The 21,111-nt window shown below is 40.1% G+C and overlaps 1 protein-coding gene across 1 annotated transcript in view; it reads left to right on the top strand.

Moving 5' to 3' along the window:
* Positions 1-217: 217 nt before the first annotated feature.
* Positions 218-21,111, top strand: part of CYSTM1 (cysteine rich transmembrane module containing 1) — a 30,192-nt gene continuing 9,298 nt past the window's right edge. Inside the window, exons 1-2 of the mRNA XM_060774156.2 lie at positions 218-365; positions 17,380-17,624. Coding sequence (XP_060630139.1) covers positions 17,399-17,624 — 226 coding nt within the window. The 5' untranslated portion in view covers positions 218-365; positions 17,380-17,398. The remainder of the gene's footprint in view (positions 366-17,379; positions 17,625-21,111) is intronic.

The raw sequence follows: 21,111 nt of genomic DNA, 5'->3' as shown, positions 1-21,111 counted from the left end.
TGCTGCTTCCGCCGCTAGAGGGAGAAGGAAACGGTCTATTAAAGAGAGGGAGACGGCCGAGTCCTCGCTCTCCCCCTCCCCTCGGCCAAGGAGGGTCGCGCGCCCGTCTCGAGCCCAGCCCGAGCGGCGCGCGTGCTCTCAGGGCTCCTCGAGTGGGCGGGGCGGGGCTGAGCGGAGGCGGTGACGCAGCGCCCTCCCTCCTTTCCTCCTCCTCCTCCTCCTTTTGCCGTCGGAGGGACCACAACGCCTGGAGTGACGTCACGGGCGGGCGCTCTGCGGCTCTTGAGGGAGGAACGGCTGAGAGGAGCTGCACGCGCAGTCGGCTCGGCGGCGCTGAGGGAGAAGCGGGAAGCAGGAGCAGGGAGGTAAGTCAGTGTCGTCCCTCTCTATCCCCTCTTGGAGGCAGCTTGAGGCGAGTCTGTGGGAAACAGAGCCCTCCCTGCCAGGCCCCTGAGACAGGGTCTGCGCTGTCAAATGAGGCATGGGCCAACTTGGGCCCTCCAAGGGTTTTGGACTTCAACTCCCACCATTCCTCACAGCCTCAGGCCCTTTTCTTTCCCCCCTCAGCCGCTTAAGGGTCCAAAACCCTTGGAGGGCCCAAGTTGGCCCATGCCTGCTGTAGACCCACACAATGCAGTATGATGTGAGTCTACTACATGGGCCATACACCATGCAGCTTGCCAGTCTACAGGGTGTCCCCCAGTGGACACTGCTTTGACTGCCAGGTTATCCTGGGAGGTGTGGTTTTTTCTTTCTTTTAATATTTATGTGTTGTTGGGTAATTCCATGCTTATGTTGCTGTTATTTTTTGTTCATGTTGTGACTCTGTATGTTTTGATGTTGTTGCTTGGAAACCTCCCTGAGCGCCCCCCCCCCCCCCAGGAGATACAGCGGAATATAAATAAACTTTTTATTATTATTACTAGCCAGCGTTGTTGCGGCCCACATGGGGGTTCTGTGTGGGAGGTTTGGCCCAATTCTATCGTTGGTGGGGATCAGAATGCTCTGTGATTCTAAGTGAACTATAAATCCCAGCAACTACAACTCCCAAATGTCAAGATTCTATTTTCCCCAAACTCTACCAGTGTTCACATTAGGACATATTGAGTATTCGTGTAGAGTTTGGTCCAGATCCATCATTGTTTGAGTGCACAGTGATCTCTGGATGTAGGTGAACTACAACTCCAAAACCAAAGGACACTGCCCATCAAACCCTTCCAGTATTTTCCATTGGTCATAGGAGTCCTGTGTGCCAAGTTTGGTTCAATTCCATCGTTGGTGGGGTTCCGAATGCTCTTTGATTGTAGGTGAACTATAAATCCCAGCAACTACAACTCCCAAATGACAAAATCAATTTTTTTGAGTGAAGGACAAACATTGGATTGTTAGGTGTATTGTGTCCAAATTTGGTGTCAATTCATCCAGTGGTTTTTGAGTTCTGTTAATCCCACAAACGAACATTACATTTTTATTTATATAGATTATTAGGCAACAATGGTTCTCAACCTGGGGTCCCCAGATGTTTTTGGCCTATAACTCCCAGAAATCCCAGCCGGTTTACCAGTTATTTCTGGGAGTTGAAGGCCAAAAACATCTGGGGACCCCAGGTTGAGAACCACTGGAACAGACCCTTGCAAAACTACAACTCCCACAATCCCACAGCATTGAGCTATGATGGTTAAAGAGGTGGCAAATTGCATCAGTTAAACCAGGGGTACTCAAACTAAGGCCCGGGGGGCGTATGCGACCCTCCAAGGTCATTTACCCATCCCTCGCTCAGGGTCAACCTAAGTCTAAAACGACTTGAAAGCACACAACAACAACAATCCTATCTCATCAGCCAAAAGCGGGCCCACACTTCCCATTGAAATATTAATAAGTTTATATTTGTTAAAATTGTTCTTCGTTTTAATTATTGTATTGTTTTAAATGTTTTTGCACTACAAATTTGTTATGTGCAGTGCGCATAAGAATTCATTCATTATTTTTTTTCAAATTATAATCCGGCCCTCCAATAGCTTGAGGAACTGTGACCTGGCCGTCTGTTTAAAAAGTTTGAGGACCTCTGAGTTAAACTGTGTATCTACTCCTCTAAGGGCCCTTCTACACAGCTATATCAGGCAGAATATCAAGGCAGATGATCCACAATATCTACTTTGAACTGGGTTATCCTGGTCCACATTGCCATATATCCCACCTCAATGTGGAATTTATACAGCTGTGTGACATTATTCAGTCACCTTTGTCTAATTTGAATTTATGTTACAAGGTTGTCACAGACATAGACCTGGGTGTGGTTAGGGAGAGAATATATGTTCTCCCTCCAGAGTGGGAATACAATGAATCAAATATTCACTGAGAGTCCTGTAACTGCAGTGTGTTAATGTTCAGCCAGCTGAGCAAATATAAACCAGTTTGAAGATGTTATTGTTGAAGACATAAGATTACAGAATTTTAGGTGAAACCCACCACAAGCTCCATAACAGTTTGGATTCAGTTTTGTTAGCACAAATCTTGTGGTATGTGCTGTATATAAAAATGCTACTGATAAAGTATTGCCTATGGAATAAGTGCAGGTTCTTGTGTTTCATCAATTTTTGTTTCCTTTGTGTCTGTTTTTCCGCCCCTGTTCCTTATCTGTTTGCAAGTAATGTTCCTGACCTTCACAGTTTCTCCCCCACCCCACCCCACCCCACCCCACCCCACCCCACCCCACCGTTTCTTGAAATGAGTTCAGTTTCAAAATACAACCGTTTTTTTCTGGCACTTTCCCATATTTTATGGCATGGCTTTTGGTCAAACTCACTTCCTGGATTCCTCAGCAACTTTTTTTCTGGCTAAGTCCCACTTCCCCATTTTCCCCTCAGGTTGAGATGAATGTGTTTACCTTTCACCTATTTCACATTGAAATAGAATATAACCCCTGTTTTATACAACATCCTGTTCTACTTTTGGATATGGGGAAGATGCTCATTTGTTAAATATAGGCTAGGTGCTCTCATGAATTGTAGTGATTGGATGAGTAATCTATGCCTAGTCTTCTCCTGCTTCTCTTTAACCCAGTTAAAAGCTTATTTATAGGGAGCCACGCTGAAATTTTACCTCTGTAGTTCAGCAAAGATGTGGCAATTACATTGCTGGTTCACATAATACTCTGCCATGGCAGTGACACTGTGCTGCTGCCACCTTTTCCTCGGCTCCTTTCCCACTTATTGTCTCTCTCTTGTTTCATAAAGTTTGTGCGGCCTGTATTATTTGTTAATCTATTTGGTTCAAACACCCAAGAACTGCTTTTTAGTCCACTAGCTTTTATAGGGATTGGCTGCGTGATAACCCAATCAAATTACAGCAATTAAATAACAAATAAAATGAAAACAATATAAAATGAAAGCCTGGATGTAAACGGCCAATTCAGCAGCAGATGAAACAGTGTTAAAAGAGGTTTCCCCTAAAAAGACCCTTTTGTATTGAGATAACTATTAGGAGGTAGAATTCTGTAGCTCTCAGGACCAATTTGAGTTTGGATTAAAACAGGTGAATAACATCTGTGGTCAATCTTGAACAAAATAATACTCACTGGAGCTGAGATTTAGCCTTTGTGTGGATTCTTACTGAGGCCCCTTCTGCACTGCCATATAATCTAGATACTAAACATTCAGAACAGGTCAACATAAACAACGTAAGATAGTTGGTTTCCAGGAAAGCTAAAGAAAAAGAACTTTAAAAAATCTCTTCTTGTCTTCAAAATTGAACATTGAGTGCCATTACTGCAACTGATGTAGGACGACATTAAAATGTTTAATGAAAAAAAAATATGTTCAGCTAGCTAGACTTTTGAACTAATTGTTGTTCCTAACTGGAGGAACCAATAGAAACTTGCTACGTCATCACTTAAGTAGCTTCCATCAGTTTAGTTGGAATTAACAACTAGATTGGGGCATAAAAAGGAATGTTTGGCATTGGAAGATATAAAGACAGAAAGCCTTTGCACCTCCCTCTTCATCTAAGGCCCCTTCTATACTGCCATATAATTCAGATTATCAAATCAGATAACCCACATTACCTGCTTTGAACTGGTTTATATGAGTCTACATTTCCATATAATACAGTTCAAAGCAGATAATCTGGATTTTATACGGCAGTGCAGAAGGGGTCTAAGACACACACACTGATTCTATTACAAAGACTTTTCTCTTTTCATGGCAGAAGAATTTGCAACATGTTTTTGAAATAGCTGGATATTGTTACCATAAAATGTAACAGCAATGTGATATGTTTCTCTTGATGAGTTGGGTGCCAGACCGCTTAGAACAGTGGTTCTCAACCTGGGGTCCCCAGATGTTTTTGGCCTTCAACACCCAGAAATCCTAATGGCTAGTAAACTGACTGGGATTTATTGAGGTTGAGAACCACTGACTTAGAAGAAGAAAGCCGACTGTGGTCTGGATCACAAAGTTTGTTACATTTATAGGCAGTCAGCAGCTGTGCTGGAGGAATGACCAAGTGATACTTTGGGGGAAACACTGCATTTCAATTGTCCAATTATCCTAGATGATATTTAAACGAACAACAGTTTCAGAAGTCCAGATATCTCATAGAAGTATTGTTGATTTAAAACACTGCAGGCAGTTTTGATCTTTTTGAGTACAAAAGAAGAAATGACTGCCAATATTTATTCTGTAGACAGGATATAGATTTCTTGCTACATATAAAACAAATTGTGGTGAAACAGTAAGCCTGGTGGAACAGTACTTCCGTATGTAGACAAGCTTAAGTTAACATGAGCACTAACGAAAGTTTAAGATTCCACAGAGGTCCCTTCTACAGTGTCATATAAAATCCATATTATCTGCTTTGAACTAGATTATACGGCAGTGAAGACTCATATAATCCAATTCAAAGCAGATAATCTGGATTATCTGATAATCTGGATTATATGGCAGTGTAGAAGGGGGCTGGGTTGGACAGGATTGCCCCTAGGATTGTGTCCTTGTATTTTTTCTAATAACACAATGTATAAAAACAAAAGAGCCATCTGAAAGGTCCTCTGTACTTTTACTCTTAATTGAATGTGTTCTGATCTATGCAACATAATTTTACTATTATGTATATAGCTCTATACATAATTCAAAGGTTGATGTTCTCACCTATTGATGTTCTCACCCATTCATTCTAATGCCTGCCCAGAGCTTTATGCCTCTGTGGTTTGTTTAAAAGTGGATGTTTTTACCATTGAGTCGATCCTGAGGGATTTTTTGTGTCTACTTGGGAAGAACAGGCACATTGTGCCTCGCTATCAATCTGTATAACTTCTTAATGTTTTATTTCTCAATTATTGGGGGGAAAGGTTGCCTTCTAGGGCTGTAAGAATTGAAAATGGCAAGGATATGCCCTACTTGTAATTTACATTCTGAGCTTTCCGTTCTGTCTCTGGAGCCTTATCTTCTCTCTCTTAAATGGTTTTTACAAGCAACCGAGAGGCCCACTGCCAAACAAAGGGTACAGCACTGGAAAGAGGAGGTTGCACCCAATGTAAATCATTGTCCTCACCAAAAGCTGCTTACTGTAGGCCATCATGAGATAAAAAATATAGATGCATTTTCCCTAATGGCGAAAACAGGGCATGATCTCCAAAATCTGTCAGTCTGAGTCTTAAGAATTTGTAAGTATCACAGATTGGGCTGTGTAGCATTTTAAGAGTTCAGGTTGGGGAGAAAAGTACTTTTTTTCATTTCACAGGCATTCTGTCTTCCCCCGGTTAAAAACAAATCAGACTCCCAAGGTGCAGAGAAAAGAGATGCGGTAAAAACAGGTCAGCCTGAAGGAGACAAAAAAAGTTGGAATGGGGAAAAGGCAGGCAAGGGAGCAGACTTTGGAAGGGAGACTCCCTACCTTTTTCCACTGAAAGGTTTCATTTGGCGTGGACTTGAATCCTAACCAAGCTCAGATGCCCCTCATTAAGAATCCACTTCATTGTGTGCCACCATACAGGGAAAGGAGAGACACAAAGATCAGAAGGAACAAACAGCAAACCCACCCAAGACTGGGATTCAACACAGAGCAGGGTGTCTTATACAAATTGACAATCTTTTAGAAGGGCAGTAAAGAAAGTTACATGCTTCCTCAGACTGTCTATGAATCAAAGCCCCTCCTCCCTCTAAACACATGAATGTTTCATCAATGGAGCAAAGAAAGAAGGGGAAATGCAACATTGCTCTATGTGGGCTCAAAGATTCCCAGGCCCAAATCTACTACCTAAAGCTGGGAAGTATTCTAGAATATTTCTAGAGCCTTTTGAAGAAAGGGGGAAGGAGGGAGTCTTGGCTTGGTTGCGCTAGTGGTTCCCAACCTTTGGCCCCCCAGGTGTTTTGGATTTCAGCTCTTACAACCCTCTAACACAGTGGTTCTCAACCTGGGGTCCCCAGATGTTTTTGGTCTACAACTCCCAGAAATCCCACCCAGTTTACCACCTGTTATGATTTCTGGGAGTTCAAGGCCAAAAACACTTGGGGACCCCAAGCTGAGAACCATGCAACACCCAGTAAGATGACTGGGATTTCTGGGAGTCAACGTCCAAAACAACTAAAGGACCAAAGGTTGAGAACCACTGCTCCATAGAGAATGATTTTCAAGGAGTGGGTGTAAATGAGAATGGAAGAGTTTACTCATCCATCCGATAATAAAACTATGAGAAAAACTTCTACTTCTGCCAATAGAAGCCTTTTAAATAAACTTAATTGAGTGGGGGAGATTTCAAACTATGGAAAAGGATAAGGGAAGGAGATTGAGAGGGAGACAAGGGTGAAAAAAAGAAAAAAGTGAAATATTATTTCTTGTCCTCCCATTTTCCTTTTTAGAAATGTTTGTTTTCAGTTCAGATTTGAACTGATTGCCACACAGGGTCCTTCCACACAGCCATATAACCCAGAAAATTAAGGCAGAAAATAGCACAATGTCTGCTTTGAGCTGAGTTATCAAAGGGCCCTTCCACGCAGCCTTATATCCTAGAATATTAAGGCAGGAAATCCCACATTACCTGAGTGTGGACTCAGATAACTCGGTTCAAAGCAGATATTCTGGGATATAGGGCTGTGTGGAAGGGCCATATGTACTGCCATATATTCCAGTTTAAGGCAGAAAATGTGCGATTTCATTCAGCTGTATGGAAGGGACCACAGTTCATCTGGCTACTGGCTCTTTTAGATTTCTCCCACTCACCCATTCCACCAAACCCAACTGTGGGCAAAAATTGAGAGTTGCCTCTAGAAAATAATGGACAAATCAATAACCTGAAGTCACTTTCAGTATCCGCTTCCCCACCTCAAAAGCAAAGTCAGCCGTTCCGGTCTGTGGAATTAACCCTATATTGTGAGACTTTACAATTACAGAATTTGTTCTCCCCTGCATATATATTCTGAACCAAATGTAAATGTGTGTAACCTTGTAACCACGTATTATAAAATATTGCCGATTGTATAACTGTCTTGATAATTTTTAACTTGTATGTTAAGGAAGATTACAATATGTGATCCCATGCAGGTATCTTTTTTCACAACAATTAACCTTAAGGACCTTGGTCCTTTGAGTGGTAGTGAAAGCTGTGTCTTATACAAACTGCTGAATAGGGCTTAGTATTCAATTGGTAAGGAAAGAATAAAACCACATCTCATGAAAAATCTGATAAAATTTCACCTGTACAGGCAGTCTCCAAGTTATGAACAAGATAGGTTCTGTAGGTTTGTTCTTAAGTTGAATTTGTATGTAAGTCAGAATATGTATCTTTTAAGGTGTAACTCCAGCCACACACACACACACACACACACACACACACACACACATATATATATGTGTGTGTGTGTGTGTGTGTGTGTGTGTGTGTATGTATGTATGTAAGCTTTGGATACCATAGGGATGGCCTAACACCCCTGTGGAGTTTGTTTTGCTGTATTCAGAAAATTTCACACTTTCTGTTCTTGTGATAATTGGATTTCCTCTCACTTCTTGTTGTTTCACCCCATTCTTAACTATGAGTCATTTGTAAGTAGGATGTTTGTAACTTGGGGACTGCCTGTAATTATTGCTTAACGCATTGCAATGCTCTTATTGCAGCTAGTTATATGATTAATGTAAGATGTAGTTTGACCTTCTTCACCTTAGAGCCCTTCCAAACAGCCATATAACCCAGAAAATCAAGATAGAAAATCCCACAATATCTGCTTTGAATGGGGTGTCTGTGGGATTTTATTCAGCTGTGTGGAAGGGGGCTCAAGCCCCTTCTAAACTGCCATACAAATCCAGATTATCTGCTTTGTACTGGATTACATGGTAGTATAGACTCATATAATTCAGTTCAAAGCAGATATTGTGGGATTGTCTGGTTTAATCATCTGGATTATATGGCACTGTAGAAGATGCCCCAGTTATTTATTGCGTTCACAAACTGTATCTTTTCCCCTTTTTAATCTTAAATTGCTTAAGCATGCCATACACTCCTTCTTCCTATAGCTGAATTACGTGTAAGAAACACTCATTTGAGTTCAGCAGAACTTATGTTTAAATAAAGGAGAATGAGATTTCAACCTGCATACCATTTACAGATCTAATTTTTGCTGTCAATACAGGGTTCTTCACTTGCCCACAACAAGACATCTGGGAACCTATGTGTTGTAGTTACCCTAGTGTCAAGGGAAATGCACTCTGTATGTATTTAGGTATAAGCAATTATCTTGCCACAGACTTTTCTTTTCCACCTTGAATAAAAAGTGGGGGTATATTTCTGAAGCATGTTTAATTACTTAACTGCCTTTGCAACTTGCAATTAAAATATATTAACATGGCACTTCACCTTCGAAAACTGTGAGAAGAAAACTGAACGGAAAGGCCTGATTTCATTTCTGCAGTCATGTGGTCTGACAGAAGTTGGCTTGTATTGAGATACATCATTGCAGTTTTCTGTAATATTCTTAATGGGACTGGCCTGTGACAAGCATGTGAAGAAAAAAAGGGAGGGGGGGGGGGCAACAGCTGCCAATTAGAATTACTGATGACCAAAACGGCGCTCCATGCAGTCATACCGGCCACATGACCTTGGAGGTGTCTACGAACAACGCTGGCTCTTCGGCTTAGAAATGGAGATGAGCACCACACCCCAGAGTCAGACATGACTGGACTTAATGTCAGGGGACTACCTTTACCTTTAAATGCAGCTACATCTTGTAGATTCTGTGTATATCACTAAGGCTGGATTTACACTTCCCTATATCTCAGAATCTGATCCCAGATTATCTGCTTATCCAAGATTATCTGGCAGTATAGACTCATATAATCCAGTTCAAAGCAGATAATCTGGAATCAAATCCTGGGATATAGGGGACTGTAGATCCAGGCTTAATGTCTCAAATCTGGCCCTCTGGGATATGATACCTGACCCAATCTTTGCCAATTTAGATGTGGAAGGAGAATGTCAGGACTGGTAAAATGACTTTGAGTTGAGGCCTTTCAGGCCTTGGTTTGTCCTTTGAGAAATTACACATATTGACAAAACCAGTTCTTGACTTGAGACGAAATCTTTAGAATGTCATGGGCCTCCTTTTTGACCTGAGGTGCAGATTGCAATCTTGGAAATAGGTCTTCCAGACTAAAAACAGGAGACAGCTTCTGAAATGTTAATAGTTGTGTAAGAGGTGTTCCTTGTCCCACAACCAGGTAACTATTTCAGTTTTCACTCTGGGAAACGTTTATGCCAGTAGAGTGTGGTCAGAAACTAAAGTGACAATCAGCTTCTCTCACACATACTCCATTCATACATGAACGTATCACTTCCTGCACATGCACTTTTCCTAGTTTCCATAAATAGATTGCTGATATGCCTCTGAAACTTATTCAGGGAAGAAAATATACCTAACTGTTGAAATTTGTGTGAGCCAAGTTCAGTATGTGAGTTGAAGTTCCTTGTCTGCACTTTATAGTGTGTTAGTTAGCATATTGGGGTTGCATAAACCTTAAGTGCAGTTAAAACTACATGTTTCAAATAGAATAAGCAAAGCTGTATTCCACTGACAGCTTGATTAGTTGGCAGAGTATTGCTCCAGGAGTTACCAGTAACTGGAATTCCCATGGGGTAGCTTTAAAAAGGTATGACCTAAGGAGGAACTGTGATGGTAACTGACTCTGACAGCCCATAAATAGCCACAAATCAGTGAGTGAGTAATTAAACTGGTGCCCTTAAGCTACTCACTTGCTACATGTCTAGAGAACTAGGGCAGTGTGTTCAAGAAGTTTCTACTAACATGACAAGATAACCTAGTAGTTTCAGGTGAACTGGCAAGTAATTTGTAGGAGTGATAAGAGTGCAAATTTAAGTACCTCTTGCAGTCCTTCAAAATGATATGCAGACTAGAAATAAGTGGATCTGAAAGAAAACAGCAATTGAAGTTTGAGCATTTTAGAAGATAGTATTTGATGCCCTAGTTCAGTGGTTCTCAACCTGGGGTCCCCAGATGTTTTTGGCCTACAACTCCCAGAAATCGTAGTCAGTTTACCAGATGTTATTATTTCTGGGAGTTGAAGGCCAACAACATCTGGGGACTCCAGGCTGAGAACCACTGCCCTGGTTGAATCTATACATAGATCTATATTCCCAATAATTGCACAAGAATTTTAATTTTTTTACATTAACTCAATGTAGCTATATATTTGTTACTTTTCAGAAAGATCCCCTTAATTATGCCACATATGAGGTTTAATCTTGCATTTGCATCTGAAATAGTTACCAGATGTTTTGACCCTTTCAACCTGGGAGTGGCTAAGGGCAGGAATAATCCTGTGGCACTATCAACATTGCCTATCTGTTGCCCAACAAATAACTATTATGTGCACACTGTATAATGCTTACTAACCTAATGTAATCCTCTTTATTTGGAATTGAAACTGCATTTGCATACTTCTCTGTTAAACCTCACTGGCACTTTTGACTACTCTCGTTGTAGTGGGAGGAAGGAAAAATGTGTTTGTTTCAGCTTACTCATGATTCTGTTTCTCACAGAAAAAGGGGGCATAGGGTCACAAGTGGGTGCTCCTGGATGGGTAGATCTCCCTTCTTTCTCTTGACATTTCTCCAGCCTGAGAAACAGAAAGGAATGGACTCCTCCCTACCTCACAGGTCCAAATCTGCTGTTGAGAAATGCACTACTCTTTCCCCTTCTGAAACAGGGCTCATATTTCCTCCAAAGAGACAAGACAACTAAGGAAGTGCATGGCTACACACAAACACACATTAGCTCAGCTTTCCTCTTCTGCCTTATAGAAGCCAACCAGAAATCTCAGGCATGTTCCCAAAAGTACACCAGTAGGTCTCATGGAAGGTTAGCAGTATCTATGCTCCAGGAAATGATAAGGAGAGAAGAAACATTCAAACCCAAAAATAACTCAGTTTTGTATCTCAGCAAGCAGCAAGGCACAGGAAGAGTGGATAAGCTGGGACAGACTTTATTTAGAAATACGGTAAACATGCCTCTATCTTACATGCATGAACTTCAGCCCCCTCAACTCTTTGCTGAAAACAGGAGACAAGACCTATGACAAGGGAACCACAGGTTTCCTGGCATAAATGATAGCAGAAGAATTCAGCCAAAAAATCTAGATAATAGTATGATGGGGAAATGAGAGAGGCAGGATTTTGCTAATGGGGACAGGGTGTCACCATTGGGAGGGGGGCTTGTCAAATGGGGGAATCAAAAGCGGGGCGTGCTCATGGTGCAATGAAACTTATGCTCCCTGAAAGTAAATGCGTCAGAAAATTGAGTTTTTATCTTTATTACAATAAGGAAAAGGTATTAGGGATGGGAGTGGCTACTGATTTCTTTTAGATATGTATGTGCAGTATGTGCATAGAGAATTAAAATGGGAGCAGCAGTATGCTGTTGTATGTAATACTGCATTCACCTCATTTGAAATTGTCCACTAACAGTTACTGAAATAAGTTATTTCACTGTAGTTATCGAAGTAAGGGTAGAAGATTACTCCAAGATAAAATGGATGTATGCTTGTTTTTGGTTGCTTGGTCATCATTCTGCTCTATTGTAACATGAGCAATAATTGCTAGGAAAGCATTAGCATGCAGAACAGAAGGTACAAAAGATAATTTAGATAAAAAATTAATTTAGCAGACCAATTCTGGCTGGCTTACATCCACAAGCATTTCTGATTCACATCCTCTTATTGGTCATGTGGACTTTTAAGTATGTTTAGAGAGCAAAAGTAATAATGGGCCTTTTCTGTGGCTAAAATTGATCTACATATATTATACAATACTTTTAGCATTCAAAACATGTCTAATTTTTGAAAATGCATTTTTACAAAAAAAATCAAAAGCATTTCTGAGTACCTTTACATGATCCCCCCCCCCCCCCCCAGAAAGCCATTTGACCTAATGAGGTGTGGGTTGAGAGTTGATGTTGAAAGAGGACAAAGGTTTTCACTTTTCTGTTGTTCTGCGTTTGCTAGAAATTGGGATTTTTGCTTAGCTTGCTTTTTTTTTTTAAAAAAAAAACCTCTTCCATTTATGTTTAATAAATAATTGTATGGGTTTATACATTTTGTAAGGTAAGTTTATTTTATACCTGGTACATTATCTCCTACATGTGTGAACTCAGTCTGCCATTTTCAACCAGATTCTTCTTAATTAACTCAAAGTATCCACCATTATTTAAGAAATAGATTTTTTAAAAATTAAATACTTACTAGAAATGCTCATTAGTATTTAAATGCCATCTGCCATTTAGTGACCTGACTTAACTCAAGATAGTTTTAAGAATTTAACTGGGGGCTTCCGGTAATAAAAGCTAGATTCCTGGTAACACCCCATATAGTCTCTCCCATAATGATGAAGTACTTTTAGTTTCTGCCTTAATACTCAGACATCCTAGCTTAAAATGGCAAGACTTTATTGTTGGACTTCGAGATGAGTTATAATATAAGGTAAAATGATATGGTGAGGTTCAGCAATAGCTAATGGAATCTAGTGGCTACGTCAGAGTTGGGGAAACCCTCAGGTCTAATTTTATCTTGATGTGAATTTCCTAAGTAGCCCTTAGTCAAGCCACCACTCCAATGAAGAAAAAATACAGTTTACAAAATCCCAGCTTACAGAGAAAGCAGGTGTGACTTACTCTCCGTATGGGGCTGTCATCAAGACAAGAGATGCCTTTCAGGTTTTCCATCTCCCTGTAACATTAGCATAGCGTGCAAATGTCTTGTGTTTCCTTGCCTGAGCCAGTAATGTGGAGTAGGGAGCACTTTACTGTGTGAAATGGATCAAATATGTATTTTCAATGTACAAGTGAACAACAAATGCTTCCCTTTCTGTTTTAACATTGTGATCTTTCTGTTTTATTTCATTCTTGTGAAGTTCACAGCTTCAGAGCGTGGGGAATTATACGCTTTTAATGTACAATCTTTTACTACCTGCCCTGCACTTACCAATGGTGCTGTGTGCAAATAATGGCTACTTAGGGTGTGGCAGTTGCTCTAGCTTCTAGAGATTGTGAGCAAATCAAATCAAGGAAGCGGTACAAAGGCAAAGCCCCATTAGCTGCAGCAGTGAGGCAGGTGGCACATAGGAAATTGTCTTATGCTGATGAATATCTTAGCTAGGATTTCTGGTAAATAAGCCAAGAATTATACCTTAGAGAACTGACAGTCTTTCTCTTGAGATGAAACTACAAATAGTATGTGCAAGCGGAACTTGACTTTAACCATGAAAAATGCTTTGTTGCTATGGAAGAATTAAGTAAAAGGTTGAAGTGAACTCATGCAACCATGAAACTAGCTCCCTGGTATTAGCAGTTAAATATGAGTTGAGGGTCAAATATGGCATAAAACCTGTTCCATTCAATCATAACAGATTGGGAAGAATTACTATGTGACTAAACAGGTTGCTTTGGTTAAGGTGCATTAGAGCAATTTAAATAACCTCTTCCTAAGAATGACATCCCACACTAGCAGCTAGGTGGACAAACACCTGTGCCTAGGATTGCACCACTGCCTAGTAAGTAATGTAACTGCATAGCATACATGAGACTGCTGGAAGCACACTGCTGTATCTCTGTGGTTTTTTTAACGCACAGTCCCTGTTGTGTCCTCCCTTCTCCCCATTTACTAGCACAGATCGTCTACAATTAAGACCAGCTAGGATCTGAAATAGTGGCTTGAAGTAATTTTATGTAGTGATGTGACAGAATTGTCCCTACTCCCACTGTCTCTGAGCCTGACAAAATTGTCCCTACTCCCACTGTCTCTCATCCCCCCAGTGGGGGGATGCAGTAAGATAGCTGGAAAAAGGCACAATTTGAAACTGCTCATATGTTCTTGGTGTGTGCCTACACGCTCACATAAACACACATTTTTGTTGGTGTCTAAAAACAGCTTGCCCTTTAAGGTATAAAAGTGAGGAAGATCTACAATTTCAGACAAAACTAGTAGTTGCTTGTCCAGACTCCTTTAAACAAGGTGTGCATTTCCCAGCAAGACTTGGCCAGTTCTGGATATATGCATCTCAGGTTGGTGTTTGATCAGAAGCAGAGGACTAAAAAAATGATCACAAGGATGACGATAATAACAATGTTATTTTCATTTTGTCTTTTTATGAAGTAGTTAATACATCCTATGAGCTCAGCCCAGACTCTTTTGTTAACAAGTTCACATGTTGGAGAATTCCATTTGCTCAGCGACAGAATTGTTTTGGTTTCTGTATAACATACTGCAAGACTGCAGTATGTTAAAGTAGTAAACACAGAGGATCAGGTTGAAGGGGCAAGTAGAAATCCCTTCAAACAGAATGCAGAGCAAATGCCAGTATAGTATGTTGGATATTATGGCACTGTAGCATGTTGCATAAAGTATGAGAAATGAACACATCACAGAGCTTGGAGTCATAAGGTCACTACTGGGCAGTGCCTGAATAATCCTGGTGATACCTGGCAATTACGGGGCATTTTGTAATCCCTCGGTCCAATAGGAAAAAATTAAATGCAATGCATTACTCCCTGCTTCATTTATAGTACTTAATCTCTGATCAGACATTTCCTCCCATAGTAGTTCTTTACTTTTAAAAAGCACCTTTTTAGTTCGGTCTGATGGTCATGAGATTATAATCATTTGAAAAGATTATAAATGTAGACCTTTGGTTTTATGTCCAGTCTGTTTCAAACTAGATTGATTTGAGAAGGTTAAAGAAATGTACAGTTGGTTTCTTGGTCTAACTCTATATTAACGTATTGTAAAATACACCACAGACCCTATTCTCATTTCATTTCAAAAGCAGTGTTCTGGTGATACAGCAATTTATCTTTTAGTTTCAGGTACAGCTGATTCAAAAATGAAGAGTTTTATCATATATTTAGGAACTGATGTTAATTGCTTATTTAAAATAAGTTTTCAGCCATTAATTGCAAACATGATGGCTACCAAATATTAGTGTACTTTGGAGATGTCATATTGGGGAGAAGTGTCATTTTTGTGTTTATGGAGAAAATATTTTTAAAAATTGTCAAAGCAGATTTTTATGATGTAAATTTAGGATTTGAATGTGGTACTTCTTAAGGTATAATTGTCTGCATTTTTGGTGAAATGTTCATATAGTTTATAATATATGCATACGTGTATGTATTGATCGGTTGATTAATTGGATATAATCTTGTATGGTTTTTTTATGTATACAGAAACATCTTAGTTATGGTGTTACATACTGAAACAAGGCAAAACTATACTTCAATCCCACCTAAACACAAGCAGTTACTTCAGGCAATGAAGGGGGGTCTGTTCTCCGCTTTTCAGGAAGCAGTTGACTGGGCTTCTACTTCTCATGAGTGATCCTCATTGCAACAAGCCAGAACATAATCTCTGTCACAGTTCCCTTAGTGCCAGATATCATGGGGGTGAACACAGCAGCCAGCTGCTTCCTAAAAAACAGGGGCACACATTCTTGTCAATTGCAGTGACTGCTGCCCAGTAAGTAGGGATTGGGGCCTTTCATGACCCCTAAGAATCCCCTAAACTAGTGGCTACAAAGGGACTGTTGAGTATAAAACAATCTGGGTTAAAGTATTCTGTCCGTAATGGATAAGTTTCAGGTGATTCTTTATATATTATATGATTTATATACATTTTACATCCACATTTCTTTTATTTATTTCAGTTTTTGAAAGGTTTTATTTATTTTTTTAAATTCCTGAAAATAGTTGTTGCTGTAACACGGTGCCGTGATCTTGCCTTCTGGGAAAAGGAATTCAATAAATTCCCAGATTGAAAACAATGGCTATTGGCCTTGCACTATAACTATATTTGAAGACTGGCTCTTGTTCTAATAGACATACATATGAACCCCCATCCCAACACTTAAATTTTTTTTGTAGTAAATAGCTGTCCTTATGTTCTCTCCTTTGAGTTTAATTCTCATCTACATGAGAATTTAAAAATGGCTTCCAAATATCCTACTTAGGAGCATAGTGGGGTCTCCTTCTCTAGAGGTTTTTAAGTTGAGGCTGAATGGCCATCTGTTGGGGGTGCTTTAATTGTGTGTTTCCATGTGGTAGAATGGGGTTGGACTGGATGGCCCTTGGACTTGCTTCCAACTGTAGGAGTCTATAATTTTGTGTTTTGTAACAAAGGCAGTGTTCTTGCTCAAACACTTTTTTTGCTTGAGTAGCCAAGTAGCCAACCTCGGGTGTATGTGGGGATAGGATGGAAGCCTGGAGTATTTGTAATGTTTGTTTGTAATGGGATAATATATGCACACAGACACATACATGTATGTGCATCTATCTATCTATCTATCTATCTATCTATCTATCTATCTTATGATTAGGATACGATGGTAGTGTAATAAGAGGAGATGGATTCCCCTGATACTCACAGGTACAATTTGCAATGTGTTAAGCACAGATTGATGGTCAGTTTAATATTTTGTATGCACAGAAAATAGTATATCAGATTTAAATTATGAGCTGTCCAACTTAGGCTCCATGTTTAGTCACTTGGCTTTGGCTCCTTCCTCTGGGCAATAAAGATTTTTATTGGGCTTCAAGACGAGAGGTTGTTTATCCTACTTTGTACTGGGTGTCTTGTAATTTGTCCCCCAGCAGTTTGCACTCGTGACAGCTCCAAATGGGCTCAAATGTATTATTTATTTATTTATTTATTTACTACATTTATATATTGCTTTTCTCCCCCTAAGGGAACTTATAAATTTAAGCCACAAATATACAAAATGTGTTATATAAATTATTAATAATGAATGTGGGTTGTTGTGGTTTTTTTGTGATTTTTGTGGTTTATGGCTAAAATAACAAAAGTCAAAGTAAAATCCCTCTGTATTCTTAGGAAACACTTCGCATCCTACATGAACTACGAAAACCCTCCACCGTATACTGGCCCGCATCCAGCTGCCCCGTATCCACCTTATACTCAGCAACCAGGTGGACCACCAGGTCCCGGCCCCTACCCTGGCTACCCACCGGGGCCTCCTGGGCCTCCGGGGCCAGGCTACCAAGGCTACCCACAGTACGGATGGCAGAATGCTCCTCCGCCTCCAGGACCAGTCTATGCAGATGGACCCAAAAATACAGGTATTATATATAGTGTGTGTAATAGAACTGTGCTTGATTTAGTGCATTTCCTTCTATTATACAACTGAGTAATCTCCCAAGCACTCTAATGAAAGAGGCCTAATAACAACAAGAGAAGGCACTCCTCAAAGTTGCTATGCTTTTATATGTTCTGCTAGTCCTTTGATAGATTATGAGATTTCTGTTATGTGTGTTATGTGTCTCCTCTCTGGCTGTTCACAGCCTTTTTAAAATTTATATAATTTATATATGTGTAATTTATATTAATTGATAGTCACTGTTTATTTTGAAATCATCAGTAGTGTGTCTTACTGAGATCATTTCAGTCAGTTGTTCTAAATCATTGTCCTTCCAGATGTTTTGGACTTCTGCTTCCAGAATTCTTTAGTAGTGTCAGGGATTCTGAGAGGTGGGGTCCAAAACATCTGGAAAGACAAAGGTTCAGAATTTAAATAATAGTGAAATGATGCTCATGTTATATTTAGTTTATAGCTCTTCCTCTGTAACTCAGAACATTGTATTCAATGCCAACTCTAAACGCCTATCTGAAATATGTTCTTGTGGGTTTCCTTACTCTTTTCAGATTCAGACTCTGTTCATTGCTGCGTTGCAAGTCATTCATTCTTTAATAATAATAATAATAATAATAATAATAATACTTTATTTATACCCCACCACCATCTCCCTGAAGGAACTCGGGCCGGCTTATATGAGGCCAAGCCCATCAAATACAAATACAACAATACATCAACAAACAAGCAAGCAAATAAAACAATATAAATAATACAGTTAAACATGTAAGCAATAACACACAAAAGATTTAAAACACCATGCCAGGGCCAGATGTAGATTAAAATTTTAAAACCCTGGGCATGTACAATATGTTATGTCTAAACATGGGGTTTTTAAAGAGTGATTTGGGGGGGATCAATCCAACAGATAAAGTGCTTCCGAGGACATATAGAAGGAAATTCTTTACCCTTTGATGATGTGATAATCCTTCAACCTATGAACCATTTCTCATCCATCCCCATCTATGCTTCCTATACTCAGTCAGTTGCCAGTCAGTGCCTTCAAGTAGCACATGACTGATATCCAGCCATTCTTCTCATCTCTTTTGTTATCTTGTGCCTTGTTTGTGGCAAAAAATCTCCATGACCTCCCTCTCACACCTGAGTCTCTCCTCTTCTTCAGCCCAAATCATTTCTTTGTGCACTGAACATATGAAGGCCTGCTTTTAGTCCCCGGAGAGCCCGCTCCCAGCACAAAAACCTTTAAGCCTACTTCCTAGTTTGCCTTATCCATCTTGGTAGATCCATACCCATAACCTTCTTTGCTCAACAGCTCTTAGTGTCTTTTTTCTGCTTTATTGTGTGTCTGATTTCCTCCTAAAGTTTCATTTTAAATCTCAGCTTTCTTAATCCGTAATCTCCATTCCTGAGTCTTTGCATTAATAACGTTCATCATTATTTCCTTCATCAAAATCTAGTATGTCACATGTTGGTGAGGGACCTCATAGCACAATGTAACTAAGGGCATGGTTATCATAATCACCTTCCTTTTAGATTTATCTCTGGACAAGAATCACTTGGTGGCATTATTTCGACAACACTGAAAGACCTGAACAAACAGTGCAGGAATAAAGTAACATGGAATGTGATCATTCACTATTGCTCACATAAGAGGCTGACTGGAGAACTATGTCGGAGGTTTGTGGGTGGCGTCCCTTCTGGGCAATGCTTGTACATAGCCTTAAAACCCATGATTGTGGACTCGGATGTTTCTGTGCTACGTGTCTGAAAACGTTAGCTCACCATGGAGCAGTCCAGTGTTTAAATGAAGCTGTGTTATCAATGCTTTGTGTCTTTCCTCCTCTTTTGGTCATAAACATAATCTGATTCTTTAAAACTAGAGGAATGAAAACACTGGGTGGCAGGGCTCTTGTCACTGAACTATCATTAATTTCCATGGCAGACAAATATAGAATTCTAGGAAGTGAAATGCCCAGAGGAATCGGTTTTGTAAAGCTTTGGTGTAGCTATGTGCTTTCAGATTTCTGATTTATGACAACCCTAAGGAGAATCTATCATGGGATGTTCCTGGCAAAATGTGTTCCTTTCTCTTAGTATGAGAGGGTGGGGTTTACCCAAGATCATCCAGGGAGACAGGATTTCAGTCCTGATCTCCAGAGCCAGAGCCCAGCACTCGAACAACTATACCATGTTGGCTCTGGTATATTAGTCAACTACCCTACACTTGCTCATGTTCACTCCTTGATCAACATCAGGTGTTGATCTGCAAGTCTGAATGACAGTGTGATCTGCTGTCCTTTCATATCACTTTCAATGTCAACTTCTGCTATGAGACATCAAGCAATGAGCTAACTCTGGGCAGGAAAATTCAGATTAATTGAACGTAGTGCTTCAAAAAAGTGGCCAGAACAGTTCTCCTTGTTATGAACAGGCAGTCCTGTATTTCTGCATATAAGTGCTAAAGCAATAGTAGACTTTGCTCCCTTCTCCCGTGGTTGTCACACGGTTCCAGGTAGTGTGGGGAAAGTTCAACTTCAGACTGAGCTGGTTGCCTTTATGAATCTTAATTTGCCACACAGTATCTCATTTCAGGATTATGTCAGCACAATAAATTCTCATAATAGGGTTTGGAATGAGGGGGTTTTAAAATTTAGATACATTGGCAGAGATCCTGCATTTGGAGAAGTATATGACTCACCTTCTAAGCAGTGCAGTTTTCTGAACACAGTCGTTTCTGTGTTGTTGGATGGGGAATGAGTGAGCATGCTTCCCTCTTGTAGCTGGACATGCTGTGAAAGGCACCTGCAGAGATCCCTAGGGGTCCTTGCAAGCTCCCTGCAGATTACATCATTGCATCAGATCCAGTTGTGAGAAAATAGATATGTCACCACTCATCCCTTTCTTCTCAACAATATGGAAATGGCCATGTTGTGAGTTTGGGGACAGGCTGTACTAATTATAAGGAGAATTGGAAAGAGAATTTGGGTGGATTTGGAATTTGACATAGCAGAACAGAATTCTGATCTATACAATAACCATAAATGTGAGCTGTGATGGCAAAATCTGACTTGTGTCAATCTTCATCCCTTACCAGGATGCCAGACATTGTCAGGATGGGGACCAATTGCATCTGTCATGGATAAGGAAAGAGATCTATGGTTAAATAACCATAGATTGCCCAATGTACATGCATGCACATATGTATAGTATGAGACAGCTTACTTTTATCAGCAAGAATAGATCAATGTGGTAAAAATATATTCACATAAGATTGCTGATCATTGACTGAAATAAATAAATAAATACAAACATATGTACATTCACACTGTATGTAGGTCCAGGTCCCTCATTTAATAATAATAAGAAACTTTATTTTTAACCCACTTTCTCCCCCCGAAGGGACTCAGGGCAGCTTCCAAAGGCAATAAATGGCAAACATGCAAAGGCAATAAATG

The sequence above is a fragment of the Anolis sagrei genome, chromosome 4 (genome assembly GCF_037176765.1).
Source record: "Anolis sagrei isolate rAnoSag1 chromosome 4, rAnoSag1.mat, whole genome shotgun sequence".
Classification (NCBI taxonomy): domain Eukaryota; kingdom Metazoa; phylum Chordata; class Lepidosauria; order Squamata; family Dactyloidae; genus Anolis; species Anolis sagrei.
The sequence above is the reverse complement of the archived record's forward strand: the minus strand, read 5'-3'. Positions and strand labels throughout refer to the sequence as shown.